Here is a 17,952-nt window from a genome sequence, read left to right as displayed (position 1 = left end):
ACTTTTGATAAACACTGGAACACAGCACAACATGTCTTAAGCAGAAATTGGCCGTTACTACAATATGACACCAGTTTGAGCAAGACCATCACGAAACAACCCTCTATGACTTGTAGACGAGCAAACAATCTCGGTGACATACTAACGCACAGTCACTTGAAACCTGGTTCGACAACACCTCCTACTTCCACCTGGCTAACAACCAAAGGTCTTTACAAATGCGGCCACTGTAAAGCCTGTAAATTTATTTCACCAACTAGGTCTGTCTGGAATAAAAGAACTTCAACAGAGATAACCATCAATGCATTCATCAACTGCAGCTCCACCAATGTTATCTATATAATAACATGTGAGTGTGGGCTACAGTATATAGGAAAAACCTATCAGCAACTACGTAGACGCATCCTACAGCACATTAATTCCATCTCCAATCTACACATTGAAACTCCGATTTCAAAACATGTTAGAATCAACCATGCGTCTAAACCTGAAGTCTTGAAGTTCCAGGTGTTACAACAACTGGCTCTTAACCATCGAAAGGGTGATATTAATATTTCTCTGCTAAAGGCTGAGTCTCGCTGGATTTATTCTTTTCAGACCCTATACCCTAGAGGACTGAATGAAGAATTTAATTTTACCCCGTTTATTCATTCCTAAGAATCTCTAGGAAGATAGAAAGAGGGGTCTATTTCTTTTTGAATATTTTAACTAGTAGATGTTGAAAATGTGAAGTTTACATTTTCCTACAGCATTACTAGTTTGGTTCTTCTGCATTCATCGTTGCCCCTACAGAGAGGGGATAATCCCCATTGGAGAATGTGCATAATTCTAGTCAGTGGACGTTGGAAATATGACTTCGGCTTTTGCTTACAACATTATAAACGGGATTTCATTTTTCCCTTTCCTAACTTTATCCACCATTTATGCTCACATAAACCCTACATTCCACTAACCAATGGACCTAGACACTATCAAAGAATATACTGAGATCCAGAGTGCCTCACTGGATCCCCATGAGAATGTATGGATATCGAAGGTGTGTGGTCGATCTATGAATCATTATTCCCTAGAAACACCCAGAAAACTTAGTTCCAAGTCCGTTCTAACTGAATGCCAGTTCATCAACATTAGACTGCATGATGTATAAGGACATTACACTCTTAGTGTCTGTCTATGTGTATATATATAAACGTAGCATATACATAACTACTGCTTGTGAATATCATGTTGGAGAAACTGCTTATAAGGTGGATGCTCGTTGTCCTATGGACTTTATTGTCATTATATACCTAAAGACAATATGATCATTATTTACCTTTACAGGGTTACAGCAATTTTAATGATGTCGGTTGGAGTGCCGAACTTGTACCTGGTCTCAAAGGGTTAAATTAACACTCACTTACTCCCAGCCCCTCCCCTCCCAGTATTGGCTAACAATCGACCAATGGGAATGTAGGGAGGGATATTTAAACTACCACCAGGCAGTAACCCGGTTCCCCTGGACGAGCCAAGTATTGGCGAAACGCGCGTCGGGACGCCTGATTATTTTATGCCTTATACTAGCTAAAGATGGAGATTGAAAACTAGGGACAGACAGAAGTTTTCTTTTAAAATATTCTCCAGTTGATTCTCTAGCAAAGGGACACCTGTTTATTAATTATCGTAATCTTTATGGAGTTTGAAATTAGGGACCGACAGTATGTTCCCTTTACTCTCCAGAGCACTTTTGAATAATTGAATTGAAGCAGTTAGCTGTTTCTTTTTCACCGGCGGCAGGGACACCAAGCTAACTATACTTATTGCTAGCAACTAGGGATTTGGAAGTTTTGATCAGGGTTCTTTCTGGTCACTACCTAGCCCTGTGTGTTACGCAAATTACAGACTACTACTTTAGTGTCCTAGCTGCTGTGACATTTTTTGCAGCAAACAAGAGGGGGTTAAAATCTGGATTTGTTTGGTTTTTTTACCTCCAGGGTGGCGAGTTTGTGGCATGAGGATGGTGTTTAAGTTTAAGCTTTGATTGTTTCACAACTTTAATAACCACTATTTTTTCCTCTACCTGCAACCACCGCGGCTGCAATCAGACTGAGGCTATTTAGCCCTTACAGTAATAAAGGCTTGTTGATTACAGCCTTTTTTAGATCATTGTGTGTATATATATTTTTTCTACTCAATCTACATTTTTCTTGATAACTGATTTTTAATGATTTATTAAAGGTTATATTTTAGATAATTAACGTATACTGTGAATGGGTTGCTAAATATATACTCGCTCCATATAGAGAAGAGAGAGTGGTCTATCCTATAGGACACCTCTCCTCTTTCAATTTTGGGTACGAGTATTTGGTTCTACTTTTCTAATTTACTTCTCATAGGGGTTACCCCCCAATTATCACTAGCAACCTGATACTGTCTCTCTACCTGAGTCTCTTTTGTATTTCATGGAAACAGTGTAATTTTACACTGTAATTCTGTAATGTATGAAATGTAAAACCAGTACAATGTTCCCTTTCCTAACCTCACCTTTTCTTTTCTGTACCCCTAATGTTTCAAGTGACAAAATAGAAATTGTCAAATTGAAAAAAAAAAAAGGTTGAGTGATTAAAAGTTCAGTTCTGCTCCTGATGCTGTGTGTCGTCCAGTCATTGGGATCTGTATGGGGATATTCGTGGATTACCTTGCTTGCTGTGATTATTACTCTATGGTATTTTAAAACTTGTTCCTGAGCCTCACTGGGATCTTTAGTGGAGTTAACCTATGAAAGACCAGCTCTCCGCTACATCTCCTAACCGTTATAAAAAAATGGGAACAAGAATTAAAAACAAAAATTGATTACAAAAGAGTGGATTAAATCAATAAAATTAGTAAATAAAAAGTGCGCTGCCTCAATTTGGTGGAGGTACACTATAACATATTAAATACGTGGGATCTGGTACCGAGTAGGTTAGCAAAGATATATCACGAATGTACAGATAGATGTTGGAGATGTGAAATAGATAAAGGAGGATTGGCCCATATTTAATGGGATTGTCAACCAATCCAATTGTTTTGGCGATATGATCTATATTAAAATACAAAAATTGCTTAATAGGCCCTTTATATTTGAAGCTAAGCTATTTTTACTCCACATAAATTTACTTGATATATTTGATCAGTATTCTTTTATAGTTATCCATATCTTGATCGCAGCAAAACTAATGATAGCCAAACATTGGAAAAGTGTGGTGACACCATGTTGGCCTCTAGTTAAAGAGCAGTTAATATATCAAATATGGAGAGAGATATCTGTAAATCATCTGACGATAACTATGAATTCTGGTTGGAACAAATTGCAAAGCTATGAGGGAAAATATACTCCTGACAAACTCAATTTATTTTCTCTTCTTCTAATGTAAGACTCGATAATAATATAGTTGGAGGCCCCCCCCCCCCCCTACCATTCTCGCCCCCCCTCCTCCTCCCCACGCAGGGAAATTGTTTGCAAAAAAAAATTGAAATGTCGTAATGTCTATTGTAGTATACATTTATGCTTTTCAGTATATTCCTGTTAATTTTGTGAAATGTAACTTTTTTTTACGTACGTGTAACGAAAAATAAATGGAAAAAAATTCAATAAAAGATTTAAAAAAGAAGATTAAAGCTTGTGCCCCTCAGGTGTTGGACAGCACTGACAAAGCCCAAGGCCCTCTCCCTGTGTTATAGGATTTGGCTGGAGTTAGCGCCCAACAAACCATTGACCTGTAGAAGCCACTGGAAAACAGATGGTGGTGTAGCACTGCCAGACGAGGATTGGTTGAGACATGGGAAAGATGGTAAAAGTGGTACAGCAGAGGGGGGAATGGCACAGGATGATGGGTGCATACAGCGGAGAGAGACTGGTTTGGTTTACCATGAGGCGGGGTAATATACGCCCAAACCTGTATGGGGGTCCCGAGGGCTTGGGGTGGACACCAGGTGTTATACCATGACAGATGCGAAGAAGAGAATATTACAGATGCCTATTGCCATGTCAGCCAGTTCACACCTTTACTCATATTTCTTTATTGCACTTGTTACTTCTGATTTACGTTATCGTTATGCGTTGTTTTTTATGTGTATTGGCATATGGCTACATGAAGGTCTAGGAACAGACTCGGGAGTCAATCTTTCCTTCTGTATATAGTCCTCAGTTGCTCAGACTGTACCACCTCATCATAATGTGTCGATGACTAGTATTCATGTTCGCAGTGGCGTACATACCACGGTCGTACATACCTGCGACCAGGTACCAGCTGCCACGTTTTGCGGCCCGGCCCGTGCGGCAAACCACCAGGGCCGCACGTGAAGGGGTCCATCGGGTGGCCCATGCTGTCAGGCCCGCCTGATGGATATGGATTATCATAGGGCCTGGTCGTGCTGTTAAAGCGCCCAGCGGTGACCGGGCCCCCTAGGATGAGATCCCTGCTGGAAGGAAGTGACTGCACATCACTCCTCCCAGCTATCAGAACTCGCATGGGAGGAAGGAGTCAGAGTGGGAACTCTGACTCCCATCAGGCTGAGCCCCCACTGGACCCCAGGGAAAGTCACAAAAGGTAGGGAACAGGAAACATTTGGTATATGAATGTGTGTCTGTGTCTCTGTATGTATATATATATATATATATATATATATGTGTGTCTGCATGTGGTTGTAAGGACTATGAAATGAAGAGATTATGGTGTCGAGAGTGGACCTTAAAGGGGCACTGTAGGCAGTGGCACCATAACCATTTAAACACACTGAAGTGGTTATGTTGCAGGCAGTGGGTACCAGGCCCTGCATCCCAACTAAATGGATACCCTAACCACTTCAATTTGTTGTATTTACAATGTTCCTTTAACTTCAACCAAAGTTGTGTGTTTGCGAAAGGGTTAATTACATCCAAGTACACTGACGTGTAGTCATTGGGAATAGTGAACCGTTGACCATTATATGAACTAAGAACACCCGAAAGTGAATATCCAGGAGCAAGAAATTAGATTTAGTATTGGTATGAATTAAATATAATGGTAAAATCTTAAAACACAATCTGCAAATACAATTTGAACTGTGTTAAAAAAGTAGAGTATATACAAAGACACGTCTGTATCACAATAGGATTGCAATTTTGCATTTAGTGATACAAATTAAATACCAACTGACCAGCCTCTGATGAAGTAGGGGCGTTCTTAGTTCATTTTAACTCTTTTAGGACTTGGTGGAAGAGAGAAAGAGGGAGGTGAACGACTGGAAGGTTTGCATGGACATCTTCATGTTCTGCAAGAGTTTAGTTAGCGGAGTGCATTGCAGCAGCGTCGTGACACCAGTTACCATCTGATACACAAAGGGCTATGTAACTTACAATTGGGAATAGTCTCCTCTGTAGTTTCATAGAGACAGGGACCAAGGTGGCATGTTGTTCGATGTAAGCAGACAGTTGTATTTGACAGTAGTCGGAATAGGCACATTCCTCTGTGTTAGGTGCACCTTTATGAAGTGTATTCATATTACGGTAGCGGGTCTACCCTGACACAGGGCTGGCTCACTTACCAAAAAAGTCATAAATTAGGAATCTCAATATGCTCCACTAACCCGTGGGTACAAGAGACCCTGCGCCCACAGTCCAGCTGCAATATTTATTTGGTCCAGCACACCATGGTATGTGAAAGCACTCTGTGCAGAAGTGGTATACAAAAAGGCAACAACTCCTCAATGAAGAGGATTACGGTTGCAGATGTCAGGGCACACCTAGCCATGTTCAGAAGTTGGTGTACATGGAATGTGAACTAGGGCGGAGTATCACAAGAATCAGTTTAAATGTGGATTTGCGGAACCCATGTTTCTTGTAGCTGCTAGTTCTATTGTGCATTTATTTGCCCGATTTGGGAGAAAAGTGTCCCCTGCAGTGTCAGGCTCAGGGCAATGAGAGGGTTTTCCCACTATATATATGGAGCATGGTCAGATAAAAACCAATTCCAGCCACAGTGGAAGGGGGGAGTTAAAAGTAAAAGGCAATCCTTAAATTGGCTGTACCATAAAAAAAAACAAAAAAAAACCCAGTAGTAGTTATGGTATGTACAGTACCCCTTTAAACTGTGTCTACAACTAAATTATATAGTATGGCGACTAATGTTCAGACAAGTTACATCAAAATAGGTTTGAAACACGGAATCACTAATTAGTAACACAATGAACTTAACTTAGAATTCTTTATTATGAAAACAGTAAGAAATAAAAACATTTTACAGGTTTTTAACAAAAATACTGCAGAACATTAAACAGACGAGACCATAACACAGAAATTACAGAGTAAGAGACGCAGATCCACCAATCACTTGCAGCAGCTGCAGTCTGGATTTCCCTTTTCACACTGACAGCCCTGGCTGCATTTACTGCAATCTGCAGGACAGCAGGAGCAGCAACCTGTGGGAGAGGAGGGAGAAACAGCAGGGTCAGAAGAAGGGCTTGTATGCACCACCTTACAGTTAGACATCATGTGAGCACCATGAGCATGGAATTATAAAAGTCCAGAGAGACTATATAAACAGCCAAATGTGAGAGAGATCAGCCAATAAGTGCAGTCTGAACGGAATTCATTGTGATCGTCAACGTTTAGCAGTTCCATAACAGAACCTTTGGAAATTAAATAAGACTGTGTCCCGTAGGGTCCTTGGTATATGCTGTGATCGTATACCAACTTCTTAAGAATAGGAGTCACAGCTATTTTAATAAAACAATCCTTTCACCAAGTTTTGATAGGGTTATATTTAGGATTTATTTGTTTTGAGGCGACAGTTGTCCTTTAATAAGCGTTTACCATTATTCGATCACAGTCAACAATTTCAGTTTGAAATCTGAACTTTCTTCAGAACAGCGAACTTGTCAGACACCAAGCTGTAATGAATTAACCTCTTAAGGACCAAACTTCTGGAATAAAAAGGGAATCATGACATGTCACACATGTCATGTGTCCTTAAGGGGTTAAACTACAAAATACAGGTAAAAATAAATAAATATTTGGAACGTTTCTTTGAATCGGTTAGTCACAGCAATTCTAGATTTAGTAAATAAACGTATGGTTTAATTGCAAATTTGGAGGACATGTCCGTGACAGACATCGGTCACAGAAATGTTTTTTCTTGGAGACAAAACACACGCACACAAGAGTGGCAACACTTGGCTGCTGGGGGTGTTACCAATCTGTGCTCATAATGCAAAACAAAATTGTGTTGTCAGGAATAAAAAAAAAAAAAAAAAAAAAGTTTGTAATTTGGGACCTAAATAGGCAGACTAAAGACATGATAGACTTGAATTCCCCCCCCCCCCCTCTGTTCAGCTATAGATGCCATATATACATGCAGACCCTCAAATGAGAATAGCCCCCCCCCCCCCTAGGGTGGCACCCACACAATAGGTTGCATTATACTGCTCCCTAGATAAGAGCACTTACTTTTCTTGCAGGATTTGCATTTGCAGTTCATACATTTGCAGGAATCACCACAATTGCAGGTAGCACCTGGGAAAGAAATCAGGTTACAGGATATTAGAGTAATAACAACCCAAGCATTTGGGGATAAAGGAGAAGTTGTCCTACCGCCATTAGCCACTAGGTGTCAGTAAATCTACTTGGTGTATTTTAATACAGCCTATGGTCCTAATCCAATTTATAAACCTGGTAGTTTTACATATTGCTTGTAAGAAGCTTCAATGTGTTTCAAGCATGATGGAGGGGGAAACAAAAAAAAAAGAAAAAAAGAAAAACCCATTGTACAGCACTACAGAATCTGATGGAGCTATATAAATAGTAATAAAAAAATAAAAACCCACAGTTGATCTGTAAATGTACAGTTTTTAGGGCATTGCAATTTGACTTCTCATGAATAAACCCAGCTATTCTATAATGTGTTTACACTAACCCAGGAATAAAACTATTAATAGGGAATAGTTGAAAACGCAACCACATCTTTAAATTTGGTCTGAATCTAGCAATTTGCCCCATTTACAGATCATCTACCTAAATAATTGCCAATATATGGATTTACTGTATGCAAGAGGCAGTGCACATTATACAATTCACTGATCCAATTTATAGAGAGTCCGTTTAAGCAGATTAAACAGACATCTGGATAGTTGTATAGATAATGTAGATCTCCTTAAATGCATAAAGACAAAGGTCATTTAATTTTACTCAGCTCTACCCACCCTGGTTCCTTCTAACTATATAGCATTCATCTCCAGCTGTTTGGAGCCACACCAATCACCTCCCTATTACCTTCACATGTTACCAGCTGCCGCAGTTATACCATTAACTCTCCCATCACATACAAATTTCTCTGCTACCTCTTGTCTCATACCCCCATTTCAACCTTTAGATTGTAAGCTCACAGGCAGGGCCCTCTGTTGTATCAGTCTGTTCTTATTGTGTTTGTCTTTTTCCCCAATTGTACAGCGCTGCGGAATTTGTTGTCGCTTTATGAATGCCAGTAATAATAATAAGTTAGATGCATTCTATCTCGATACAGATAGTTTCTATATCCATACCTGTTGCGCAGTTACAGTCCTGGGGGTCCATGCTTGTTGCTATAGTAATAGAATCTCAGTGAGTCTCTCTGGATGCTCTGTGAAGCTGTATGGCGTGCAGGGCTGAGCCGATTCTATATATACCAGAGCTGGGACTGAGTGCAAAACACAGACAAGTGCACAAACACACCCCCTGTACCATGTGACACACACACAGCCACGTGTGTAAAATGCAATAACAAACCTTGCAGATTAGTAATGAGTCAGACTGCACACAATAAATGCAGATTCATTCAAGAGTCAGCACAATGCACTATTTTTCGTTCTATTATATTTATTCATTGTCAAAATATGAAAGAACAACAATATAGGTGTAACCAGCTCCTATGCCCCCCCCCCCCCCCCCCAAAAAAAAACTTTCTTTTCATTAGAGTTCCTTCCTTATAGATTTAATGGGGTGTATTTAGGAATCACATTAAATGAAAAGGACTTTGGAATATAAATAACAAACTGGACAACAGTATGCAATGATGGTCTGTCATTGCAAAGGCTTTTAAAGTGCTGTCATTATAAAAAGGGGTATTAATTCATGTAATTAAAATATAATTTTGCCCCTTTATAAATCAATTGTAAGCCCCCATCTTGAAAACGTGATGCTAGTTTTAAAGAAGGATTTTTTAGAACTTTTTTTTTTTAATTTATTTAAATTCTTGACCATTTTAATTTTTTTTTAATTTACATAACGTGTCTTACTGTGCAGACCCAGAACATAGATTTGACTAAGTGTATATGGTCACCTGTACTACTGGTGTCATCATGTTGCACAAGGTCCTTGAAAACTTTAACTTTCCCGACAAAATTAGGACAGTTGAGAGGTGTGGATTTAATTCTTTATATTCTATTATTCATTCCTTTATTTCCTATCTTTGCAAAGTTTGTACCATTTTTCCCATCTGGGGGACACGTTGTTTTTTTTGCTGGTTAATTATTCACTGCTATTAGTATGCTTCATTGCCCACACTTTTATTTCCAGATTCCGCATAGTTCCTCCTTGCAGCCTAGCAATGTAGAGGATAATGAGCTGTGATTGTTAAACTGTAAACAGAACCGTGTGCAGAGACCTGAGTAGGACACCGAGATCGTGCAAAGATGCATAAACAACTCAGGACACTGAAACATTGTGTGCAGAGCTCCCATGTCATGACCTGAGTCCGTAATTCTTGGCAGCCTCTTTGTATGGCTGTAAATACACAGGATCTTGGTATTGTAATGCTTGATTATTACTGGGAAGACATCCAAGTAGAATGGTGATAACCAATGGGACTCCTACTTTTGTGGACTATATTTGCCATGATAAACACTAATCCCCCTATATATAAACGATGCGCTCAAATACATATATACTTAACAAGCAGTCTTCATTTACTTTTCATAATCTGTAAATAATAAAACAAAAGTCCACAGTACAGACCAACTGTATATCATAAATAAATACACAACACGAATGTAAGGATTCCACTAGCATCTATTTCATACATAAATACACAACACGAATGTAAGGATTCCACTTGCATCTATTTCATACATAAATACACAACACGAATGTAAGGATTCCACTAGCATCTATTTCATACATAAATACACAACACGAATGTAAGGATTCCACTAGCATCTATATCATACATAAATACACAACACGAATGTAAGGATTCCACTAGCATCTATATCATACATAAATACACAACGTAAATGTAAGGATCCCACTAGAATCAATATCATACATAAATACACAACACGAATGTAAGGATTCCACTAGCATCTATATCATACATAAATACACAACACGAATGTAAGGATTCCACTAGCATCTATTTCATACATAAATACACAACACGAATGTAAGGATCCCACTAGCATCTATATCATACATAAATACACAACACGAATGTAAGGATTCCACTAGCATCTATATCATACATAAATACACAACGTAAATGTAAGGATCCCCCTAGAATCAATATCATACATAAATACACAACATCAATGTAAGGATCCCACTAGCATCTATAGCATACATAAATACACAACATCAATGTAAGGATCCCACTAGCATCTATAGCATACATAAATACACAACATCAATGTAAGGAACCCACTAGCATCTATATCATACATAAATACACAACGTAAATGTAAGGATCCCACTAGCATCTATATCATACATAAATACACAACGTAAATGTAAGGATGCCCAGCCAGCCATTAGACTTGTGCATTTAGTTTCTCCTGAATCACGATTCATTTAAATTTTGTATGATCAGCAGTTTGTGCGAAATCCTGAACTCTGACATTCCAACACTACTATATTAATAAATCACAAAACAAATTAAATGGCGTTCGTGGAGCTACAAATAATTGATTGATAGGAAAAAAGATAATTAAAGATGAGGGGACAGTAATTAAATGTAAGTTTATTCTCAGATTAGATATGTCTGATATATGGAAAGGCGGAGCCTGTTGTTGTGGAAGGGGTTTATCCGGCCTATAAATTCACAGGCATCCCCTTCCTCCGGGCTGAGACTTCCTGACTGAGCCCGCCCACCGCACCCTGTAATAGGGAATTCACTTAGTGAACCCTCTTTTACAGGCCTACCCGAACGTCGGTTTCTGCGCACCACAACCGACTTATACCACCACTACTGTAACTCGGCTCATTGTCCCCAACTACAAATATATTTAAATGAAGTGAGTATTAACCAGTAAAGGGGAGAAAAAAAAGAGTAGTAAAAATTTTTAAAATTAAATTAAAATACAATCTCTCTCTCTCTATGCATATGTGTGTATGTGTGTGTATATATATATATATATATATATATATATATATATATATATATATATATATATATATATATATACTATACCATATATACCACTGCAGAGAGTCCCAGGAGGAAGGATTTCCCAAGTAAGTGGGATAACCTTATTACAGCAGGCATTAGGTTGCTAGAGTTAGGACCTTCCAAAAATGGGGTGCATTGACGTTGTGGCAGGCTTATGTAATTTATGATCATATACTGTAACTAAACCCCCAATATTTTTTGCCTAGGTGAGGTGTTTTTAAATAAAACTATTACATTCTGTGAGATTTGAAATTGCTGTTTAGTGAATGAGCAAGTGTGCTGGATCTTGTATGTTGTATAAATGGCCCCTGCGGCACCCTATAATGTATGCATGTAAAGTCTTGGGGTGATTAAAACTAGCACATTTATTAAACTGTATTTCTGCAGAAATAGAAAACAACAATGTATCAAAACATACTAACAATAAACATAAGGCTTATAAATGCAGTTTATTCCCTAAATCCTGACTTTGTAGCATAGAATTCTCCAACCCACCTACAGTCACAGCTTGGCTAATTTTTACTCTACAATTTAGTGTTTTTAGTGTTTAATGAATGAATCTCAGAGTATGAATGAATACACTCGAATGCGCTGTGTGACTTTAAACCACTTAGCAGAACCTGATCTGTTGCTTGCAGCTACATTGTGTCTGCGTTGCAGAGCAGCCCCGAGGCGGAGCCGTGTGCAGATGATATCACTCAGACACAGTGTTAGAGCAGAGCCGTGTGCAAAGCAACCGTCACCGCCTCCTCATTAATGCACTCCGCTTGTTTAGCATTCAGAGAGAGGGATATGATCTCAGTTTAGGTATCCATGGAGTGCAGATAATACCGGATAGACCAGAGCTTTATTTTAAGATAGGGCGGTTTCTGCTACTCCTTTATACTCGAGAAAATAGATTATGATATGCTGAGGAGCTAAGGAGTTTATTCGCTAAACACCAAATTGTACTGAATTGATGCACCAATCAAATGTGGTGATTGCGAATTAGAATGCTTCTCAAAGGAATGCATTTAAAGGGATTGTCCAGTGCCACAAGAGGATCCTGAGTGCCCCCCTTCCTCCTGCCCCAAATACCACATCGCAGAAGGGGTAAAAACCTCTTCAGACATCTATCTGAATCCAGCGCCGTTGTCCCTCGGTGCTGGGTCAGGCTCCGCCCACGCTCCTCCCCTACCGATGTCCACTGATGGAGAGACCTAATGGGCATGTGCGTCAATGGCCGCGCGCATGCATTACACCTTCCCATAGGAAAGCATTATTCAATGCTTTCCTATGGGGATTCTGGTGACGCATAGCGTGAGGACATCCAGCATCATTTAGGCGACCAAAAGTCGTCTAAGAAGCTGGAAGTCCCTCTAGTGGCTGTCTAGTAGACAGCCACTAGAGGAGGTCTTAACCCTGCAAGGTAAATATTGCAGTTTATAAAAACTGTAATAATGACACCTGCAAGGTTAAGGGTGATGGGAGTTGGCACCCAGACCACTTCAATGAGCTGAAGTGGTCTGGGTGCCTACAGTGTCCCTTTAACCCTTAAAGCACTTTAGCAAGTGCTCTAAGAGTTTGAAATGTCCTTTAACTATGACACTTAGTTTTTTTGCAAAACCTAACTGTCATTTATGGGTTGTTGTTTTTTTTGGTTTGTAATGATCAGTTTTTCACCCTTACAATGCATAAGTAGCAGTGACTCCTGGAACTGCATACCATGTCAATTTATTTTATAGTGCTGTATGCACAGGCACATACCTGAACATGCCCAGATGACGTGGGGTAGGCAACCTTTGGCGCTCCAGATGTTGTGGAATACATATACCATAATGCTCTTACAGTCATAATGCTGGCAAAGCTTCATGGGCGATGTAGTCCACAACATTTGGAGAGCTGAAGGTTGAGGATGGGGACAGACTGTGCATTCCAGCCAAGCACACCATGTCCGTCAACCTACCGGCTCCACTCAAAGCGCTGGTTCTATTGCCGTCATACAGGCTGGGGACAGTTCCACGTTGTCCCCGAATGTGTGACACCAGGCAACAAAATCAGGATGGCGGGACAGGACCCTGGAATCTGAAACGTTCCACCTAAATCGGAACTGTTGAGAGTCCTGTTATAAGCATTTATTGGGATGAGGGAAAAAGTAACTATCACTGCCTGAGTGAGATGGGAGTTAGTCAGTGAAGGCTCAGTAAGCCACTCACTGAGTTACTGTGGTCTAGATACAAGATCTATATTTGTTTGTTTTGGTTTCAATTAGCCATTTATTAATGAACTTGGTGAGTTAAAGGAACACTCCAGCGTTAGGTATATACACATTTATTGCTAACTCTAGAGTGTTATACTAACTACAAATTTACAAAAACAAAACACCAATACTCCAAAGAGGAAGCACAAGGTAAGTAGTCCAACTCAAACACTCAAAAATCAAAATAAAAGTGTCCATTATTTGTGAGGTGAATTAAAATCAGAAATGACCCTACATGCATTTTGACGCTGTAATACGCTCCTTCATTTGGGGCCTTCATCACCTCACAAGTTATGGTCTTTTTCATTTTTTATTTGAGAGTGTTTGGTTTGGACCAGGGCTGGCAGCAGCTATGTTTGTTTGGGAGACAGTGGAGGGAATGCCTAGTTTACTGTGGAGTCTTTGCTGAGCCTAGACGTTTTTTAGTCTGGGGACAGATTAGTATCTTGTTACACCACATTAATTTATATTATGTAGGATCCCGTGTTCCTTCCTCCAACGTTTACTGTGTTGGAACTCTGTATACATCTTATTATACATGGTCTTTAGCTGACTGGTCCTTGCATTATATATATAACCTTTTTGATATCTTTGCTTGTATGTTGGCTCCGCCTTCAATCCGCCTCCTTTCTGACATCATCAGAATTTATGATTTCCTCATAGGGAAAGTATTGGATTTGCTGTAATTGTTAAGGAGGCGGGAAAGGGCCAATCGCCGGCTTGGCCAATCAGCACCTCCTCATAGAGATGCATTAAATCAATGCATCTCTATGAGGAGAGTTCAGCGTCTCCATGCAGAGCGTGTAGACGCTCAACGGCATGGATGCTTACTGTGCAGCACTGCCCCAGGAAGCACCTCCAGTTGCCATCTCAGAAAGACAATGTGTGCATGAAAATGCCTGTAGGGAATGATTATACTCACCAGAACACCTACATTAAGCTGTAGCCTTTAAAGAAAATAATGATTACATTTAGTATTAACAGATGTATTTTTACAGACCATCCAGCAATCTGTTGGTGTAGTAAAGGTGAGGTGCAGTGTCCGATTGGCCCAGATAAGAAGTCAGACTGTTGTTTGGAAATGATTTGACTACTTACAAAGGGGGAGCCAGGACACTCTTGGCACCATAACCACTACAATGTTCTGCAGTAGTTATGGCGCTTGGAGTGTTCCTTTATATGGATAGTACTAGGGACAATGCTTATCTAACAACATTTAAATGGACAGATAGCAATGCTTCTGTTAATGGGGTGCCTAGGTGCAGAGATTCTTTGTAATATTTTGTGTAATTGAAAAATAAAAATAAAACAACACCTTAGTATTTCCTTAAAGCAACATTATAGTGTCAGGATCACAAACATGCATTCCTGACACTATAGTGTTAAACTAACTACTTAGGTCCCCGTCCCCACTTCGTATGCTGAAAAGGTGCCTAAAGTTATCTTTTTTTCCCACGCCACACCGCTCTCACCATGACTGGTCCTACCTGGATCCACCTCCAAACTTGATGGTCTTAGCCAATCCAATGTTTTCCCATAGTAAAGCATTGGAAGGCTAATGCGCATGCGCAGCAAAATGCTTTGCTGTGCCAATCAGCATCTCCTCGTAGAGATACGAAGAATCAATGCCTTTCTAGGGGGGGGCATTCAGCACCTCCATGCGGAGCGTTGAGATGCTGTAGGTGCTAGTTGCACCCCCAGCGCACGTAACTCTGTTCCGGGCTGCTTAACCTCTTAAAAAAACATGATGGAAATATTCCGTCATGATTCCCTTTTATTCCAGAAGTTGTGTCATTAAGGGGTTAATGTCAATTCTGTGCATAGTTAATGTTAACAGTACTTTTCTATTTTTTACACCACTGTGTTCCTTTCTACTGTGAGTACAGTAGATGTTTAAAAGACAAGTGTAATCTTTTTTGAACACATCCACTTCATATTAAATACACAGAGTAAGCTTTATTGCTGTGCAGATCTTGCACCGCATGCCACAAATTTGTTACTATTATAAAAAAGAGTGATAGCATGGTAAAGAGGAAATATAAAGGTATTATGTAGGGCTGTGAAAACAGGGTCTTGCTATTGTAATGCTTAAACATTACTGGGAAAACATCCCAAGTACAATCATGAAACTGTCTTTCAGCAGAAATGTAGACAATAACAATTTATCAAAACATACTAGCAATAAACATAAAGCTAATAAGAGCAGTTTATTCCCTAAGCCATACATGTCAAGTATAGAATTCTCCAACCCAGCTACAGTCGCAGTCACAGCTGGGCTATTTTTTTCCAATTTAGTGTTTTTAGTGTTTAATGAATGAATCTCGGAGTATGAATGAATACACTCGAATGCGCTGTGTGGCTTTAAACCACTTAGCAGAACCTTGCAGCTACATTGTGTCTGCGTTTGCAGAGCAGCCCCGAGGCGGAGCCGTGTGCAGATGATATCACTCACACACAGTGTTAGAGCAGAGCCGTGTGCAAAGCAACCATCAACGCCTCCTCATTAATGCACTCCGCTTGTTTAGTATTCAGAGAGAGGGATATGATCTCAGTTTAGGTGTCCATGGAGTGCAGATAATACCGGATAGACCAGAGCTTTATTTTAAGATAGGGCGGTTTCTGCTGCTCCTTTATACTGGAGAAAATAGATTATGATACTCTTCTATGCTGAGGAACTAAGGGATTTATTCGTCAAACACCAAATTGTACTGAATTGAAATCCAAACTGATAAATTCTGGCAAGAATGTCCCATTTCTATCTGGTGAAAAATTGAGTATGCACCAATCAAATGCGGCGATTGCGGCAGATGCCCAATAGAATGCTTCTCATGGAGAAGCTTTGATTAATGCTTCCCTATGGATTGTTCAAGTGGAGTGAATCAGGAAGCCCTCCAAACGGTGAGATTAACTGCTGGATGCGGTGGAAATTCCCATATTTCTTTTGAAATCAGCACTTTTATGAAAACGGAAAAGGGAGACATGCAGTTAACACTCAAAGCACTTCGGCAATAACAGTCCTACGGTATCATAGGCTAAATGCCCAAGATGAGAACTTGACAAAAGGCAGAACTTATCCCTATGCTTAGCCCTACAGTTAACAAATATGTATTTGTGAGGTGTAAAAGATAAAAAATAAAAACAGAAATCAATACCGTGTTATCATGTAACTGGGTGTCTCCATCTTGTCCCCCTGTCCCTTATTGGTATAAGCTCCGTCCTTAGAACCTGGCGGTGAGCACAGTGAAAGCATACAGAAATTAAGAGAATTAAAACATCTTTTATCTATAAAAACTGCGAAATTTGCTTTCATGTTTATGTTAGTTTTGTGCACGTGTACCATTTATAAAACAGTTACTCCACCTTTATACATTTCCAGCACTTTTTATTCCTTTTTTTTCCTGTTGATCCTATTATTATTATTATTATTATATTTATATAGCGTTGATTTCCCTTCAAAAATAGGACACATGCTTAAAGAGTTACTCCAACAACTATGACCACTTGCACATCACTGCAAATCAAGAGATATTGGCAATTATGGGCCAGGGGCAGGTTATACCTCCTGCACACTTGACTTATGCAGCCTGAAACTCTATTCTGGGCTGCCTAATGTGACTTCTGTGCATAATTTACGTGCATCAGTGCACACTGCACGCTGACAACAGATGTGCAAATCTTCCCCTTGCAGTCTGAGCCCCTACAAGGGGAAGCTAGCTCTCCCATCCCCCCTCCCTCCCACATTTAGCTTTCCAATGTTTTATTCAATAGTGTATGTGGCAAACCGTACATTATTGCTGTAGCGGAGAGGTAGTATAATCCACAGTATCTCCGCTGGGTAACAGGAACAGCATAAAATAATCCAGGCAAATAAGTACAGCATACAATAATCCCGGTAGCGTTGCAAGAATCCTTCCCTCCCAAGAACTAGACGACACATAGGCTGGGAGTCAACTGAGTTTTTAATCACAGGCAGGGCCGGACTGGGAGAAAAATTCGGCCCGGGCATTTTTTTATCACGGCGGCCCACTAAGAAGGGGGCGGGGCAGAGAGGGTGTGTTTCGTCATCACCAATGACAAACACGCCCCCTCTCAAAGTGAGCATGCTCTTCCAGAACAGACCATGCGCAGAGCTCTGCTAAAGAGCTCTAGCATGAGGAAAAAAAGCCCTGTATTTGTTCTGCACAGTGCAAGCAAATTTAATAACATGCTTGCACTGTGTTTCCTTGCAACTTGTCTCTGGTGTCTCTATAAATGGATACCAGGAGACAAAAGGACCAGGAAAGAGTATTGTGCATG

The 17,952-nt window shown here is 39.9% G+C and overlaps 1 protein-coding gene across 1 annotated transcript; it reads right to left on the bottom strand.

Moving 5' to 3' along the window:
- Positions 1-6,192: 6,192 nt before the first annotated feature.
- Positions 6,193-8,643, bottom strand: LOC134579233 (metallothionein-like). Its single transcript, XM_063438450.1, has 3 exons — positions 8,539-8,643; positions 7,448-7,513; positions 6,193-6,420 (listed from the first exon to the last, which is right to left on the bottom strand). The coding sequence occupies exons 1-3, from the start codon at positions 8,567-8,569 to the stop codon at positions 6,329-6,331; spliced, it is 189 nt and encodes a 62-aa protein (XP_063294520.1). The 5' UTR covers positions 8,570-8,643; the 3' UTR covers positions 6,193-6,328.
- Positions 8,644-17,952: the final 9,309 nt, after the last annotated feature.

The sequence above is a fragment of the Pelobates fuscus genome, chromosome 12 (genome assembly GCF_036172605.1).
Source record: "Pelobates fuscus isolate aPelFus1 chromosome 12, aPelFus1.pri, whole genome shotgun sequence".
Classification (NCBI taxonomy): Eukaryota; Metazoa; Chordata; class Amphibia; order Anura; family Pelobatidae; genus Pelobates; species Pelobates fuscus.
Note: the sequence above shows the minus strand (reverse complement) of the source record. Positions and strands in the feature narration are given on the sequence as shown.